This window comes from Eupeodes corollae, chromosome 1 (genome assembly GCF_945859685.1).
Source record: "Eupeodes corollae chromosome 1, idEupCoro1.1, whole genome shotgun sequence".
NCBI classification, from domain to species: Eukaryota; Metazoa; Arthropoda; class Insecta; order Diptera; family Syrphidae; genus Eupeodes; species Eupeodes corollae.
Genome location: NC_079147.1, coordinates 208,870,479 through 208,874,450, shown reverse-complemented (window position 1 = coordinate 208,874,450; position 3,972 = coordinate 208,870,479). Strand labels below are relative to the sequence as shown.

At 31.5% G+C, this 3,972-nt stretch overlaps 1 protein-coding gene across 1 annotated transcript; it reads left to right on the top strand.

Moving 5' to 3' along the window:
- Positions 1 to 2,604: 2,604 nt before the first annotated feature.
- Positions 2,605 to 3,426, top strand: LOC129948402 (nucleoplasmin-like protein ANO39). The gene has a single exon (XM_056059404.1). The coding sequence runs from the start codon at positions 2,605 to 2,607 to the stop codon at positions 3,424 to 3,426; it is 822 nt and encodes a 273-aa protein (XP_055915379.1).
- Positions 3,427 to 3,972: the final 546 nt, after the last annotated feature.

The window sequence follows — 3,972 nt, the reverse complement described above, 5'->3', positions numbered from 1 at the left end:
AAAAACCAAATTTCCTTATTGTCATATAAATATTCATGAAGCCTTTATAATTCATCTATTATACCTACCTGTGTATACCTTTGCAATATATTGTATAGAGAAGCCCTCATATATGGATCGTTAGAACGACTAGGGCGGGAAGTTTTATTAACCATGCATGAAGGGTCGTCGTTCAGGATATAGCACAATTTATGCGAACGTGATTTGCTACATTTCTTTTTTTTCCCCTTCTCTTCTTTGGTTTGTTCGAATAATACAACCTATAAATATATGTAGGTTATAAAGGTACTACATGCGGTATCATCAGGAAAAGCTCCTGGATCTGGTATCTTTTCTATATCCTCAAGATTTGGTTATAAGGTACTTTTCAATATACATACGTATATCTATCTGAACCTTAGGGATATGTTTTCTGTATTATAGATCTCAAGGGAATTATGGAATAGAATCAATTACAAAAAGAGAGATGCAAGAATTTTGCTGGTTCACTGTTTCTTCTTGCTCTTGGCAAAATGATTATAAGACCTCCGAAACACTATGGGAAAATTTTATGGGTCAGTGAGATAAGTCTATATTTGGGTAGGTAGATTCTTCCATGACCTGAACGTAGACAGGTGTATCTATCTTATGTAAAGTCTGAGTAATTTGATCAATGACGAATGTTTTTAAAACGTTGACATTTATTTAAACTTCTATGGTTAACGCAGTTTTTAGTGGTTAGAATGGAATCCAGTCATTCTAGTATTCAAATGAACAATCTCAACCAACCCTAAAAATGTTGAAACAATCTAATAAAACTCTTTCGAGCTAATATTTCCACTATAATAAAAAGCTTTTGTTTTAACGAAATTATTTTGCCTTAATCACCAATCAAGTGATTCGTAGTGTTCAACTTAACGAAACAATATTTTCTTAGAATTGGTAAGATATCATTTGGCTTGTATGGAAGTGGTGGTGCTGGCTGTTAGGTTTAGTTATCTTTCGAATCACAACCAAATCGACCCAAAAACGGTTATGTGTGGCTAAAGCTTTTTTTCTCAAGGCTTAGGGAAGTTGCAAGAGTGTTGGTGTATCCATAAGAAGTTGTCTAATTATATTTCTTGCGTGAAACAGGTGTGTTTATTAATTATTGCTACGCTTGGACTAGAATTTGAAGTCATTTAGATAAAGGGTCTTTTATTATGATATTTGAAAAGCATGAAAAGTAATCATCAACCATAAATAAGCTACAAATGTTGTTAAATATTTTAAATTCTTCTAAGGTTTATGGAATAAAAATCTGGAATTTGAATTTTAATCAAACTTAAGCTTCAACATTAGAATTTGAAAAATTATTGAATGGCTCCCAAAACCTTATTAGATGCAGTCTCCAACTTTGACGTTGAACTTTATTGATATTATAAATAAATAAATTGGGTGGTGCAACAATCAGTTGTAAACTAGGGCCTAGTGACTTACAACTCTCAAACATTCCTGTGTGCAAGCACAGTTGTCAGGGATGGAAGGGACCTTCAGTTTTAAGCTAAATCTGAATGGCTAATTCGAGAAATCACTTTAAATAACATGAATTACTCTTGGAGAATTTGTCAATTCCTCGCAAGATTCAGTACCCGTGAAATAAACTTTAAATAGCATAGGCAGGAATCGAACCCAAGACCTCTGGAATGACAGCCCAACGCACTAACGAGGCAATTATGGCACAAGTATTTTATTGATAAAATGAAACTAAATTAAAAAGCTGCATTTTTAAACAAATCTGTCAACTTTTAAAGATCATCTCACAAGTGACAGATTTTTAAATAAATCCGGCATACAAAATTCAGCCTCAATAACTTCCTATAGCCATTATTCTGATCTTCAAACGGCACTTTAACTTAAAAGTTAGTTAAGTAAAAGTATGTATAATTTGGTTTACATTCTTCATAAGTTTAACTCCTAGCCGGCCAACATTCTAATAGAAATAGATATTGAAAACAAAGATAAAAGCTTTAAACTGTCAGAAAAATGGAATACTTATATGATGAAAATCATATAAATATAAACATTTAAGCAACTTAATAATCTAGCAGAGACGTCTTATCAGTGAATGTCTATAAAAAAAGCGCAAGCTAGCCTTACCCTTATCAATTTAAGTGATGATAAAAAAGTTGTTTGCGCCATTTGAACCAATTTTCAGGTCGATAAAGTTTGTTTTTATTTTTGACAGAATTTTAATTTCACTATCATTGTTCTTATCATTCGCGAGAAGGGTATTAATTTTTGTAGATAACTGGAAGCACTGATAGAAAGGTGCTCCCAGTTTGAATGACCGAAATTGATAGTTTAAAAACGATATATTCTCAAACCAACTGATTTACTTATTATCTTAAAGTTAAACTCTTTTAAGATCATGCAATGTGCAACTCTTTTGTGGGGTCTGATTGGTATAAAGAAATACATGAAACAATCCATTATCTCAGAAACCAGAATCTTATCGTCGAGTATCAGAAGGTTTATAGAAGTTTAAACTTATATAAATTATTTCCATCGATAAATTTTTATTAAAATCTATAAATATTTGTTCGAACATTCTTTGCAATTCAGTAATATAAATTTTGTTAAAATATGAAGAACTCTTTCGTTGTGTTATTTGCGGTATTTGTGGCCGTGGTTTCAGCTGCCCGTTTGCCAGAAGCCAATTCAAGGCTATCGCTTGGTAAACTTGAACCTGTTTTGAAAAATATCATCGATCACATGCGTGAGGTCAAATCTGAAACTGACAGTGAAGATGTCTTTGAGAAGGAAACAATTCCAGAAGTTTCTCAACCTAAGGAAGTTGATGATTCATTAGAAGAATTCCGTCAGAAACCAATAAATTGGAAGGCTTTGATGGAGAAGATTGTAGTTCTTGAGAAGCAACAACAAGCTGCAGTTGAAAAGACAGATAATGAAGATTTAGAAGATTCAGATGTTGTTTTAAGTTATGGTCTTGATGAGCCTGTAAAGATCAGTGAAGTGAAGAATGAAATTGACAATGACGAGGAAGACGAAGCTATTGACATGACTAAAGAAGATAAACCAGATGTTCAAATTAGTTACGGTCTGCCCGAGCCAATTAAAGTTTCAAATATCAAGAAAAACACAATAGAGGAAGAAGAAGAGGATGAAGATGATGAAGAAAATCAATCTATTATTCCCTTCAACGACATCAAAGACGAAGATAAAGAAGAATTTGATGATGAAGATGTTCAAGTAAGCTTTGGTCTAGCTGAACCTATTGATGCTGTTGCTGCTAACAGAATTAACCAACAAGAAGATGCTGAAGACGATGAAACTGATGAAGAAGAAGATGACGAAAAACGACCAGATTTAAATGAAAAAGTTATGTCAGAAATCATAAAGAATGTATTGCAAAAATTTGCTAAAGCTTATAATGTAAAATTGTAATTATAATTATACAATTTTTTATATAACAACATTTTTGCAATAAATTAAATTTTAAGAAACAAACAAGCATAATATCAACGCGATAAGAAGGTCTGCATTTTTTTTCAAATAATTTTAATCAATAAAAAAAGTACGCTTGAAATGTTTTGCTGGTTTTTTGATAAAAAGTAATCGATATGATAAACTGTCTGATTATATTGTGTATAATGGTATTTGTTGGGTTAAGTTGGTGTACGTGGGTTAGCTTAAAATCAGGCAATTGTTTTTAATAAGCCTAAGGGACATTCGTACTTAAAAATTTTAAATTTGATAAATTCCAGTATTGATTCACCCATAATTTTCAAATTATTTTGTTTTATTGTTGTTGTTACACTTAATATGTGGACCACAAGTAAAAACAACAAAATTTGGCTTATGTCAAAATTGATTTAATCACATACTTAGTAGTACCGAAACATTAAAAAAAATGCACACTGAAATAAAACAATTATATTCCAAAAATTGTGTTGACTTGTGTTGTTTTTACTTTATGGGTAGATAATATTA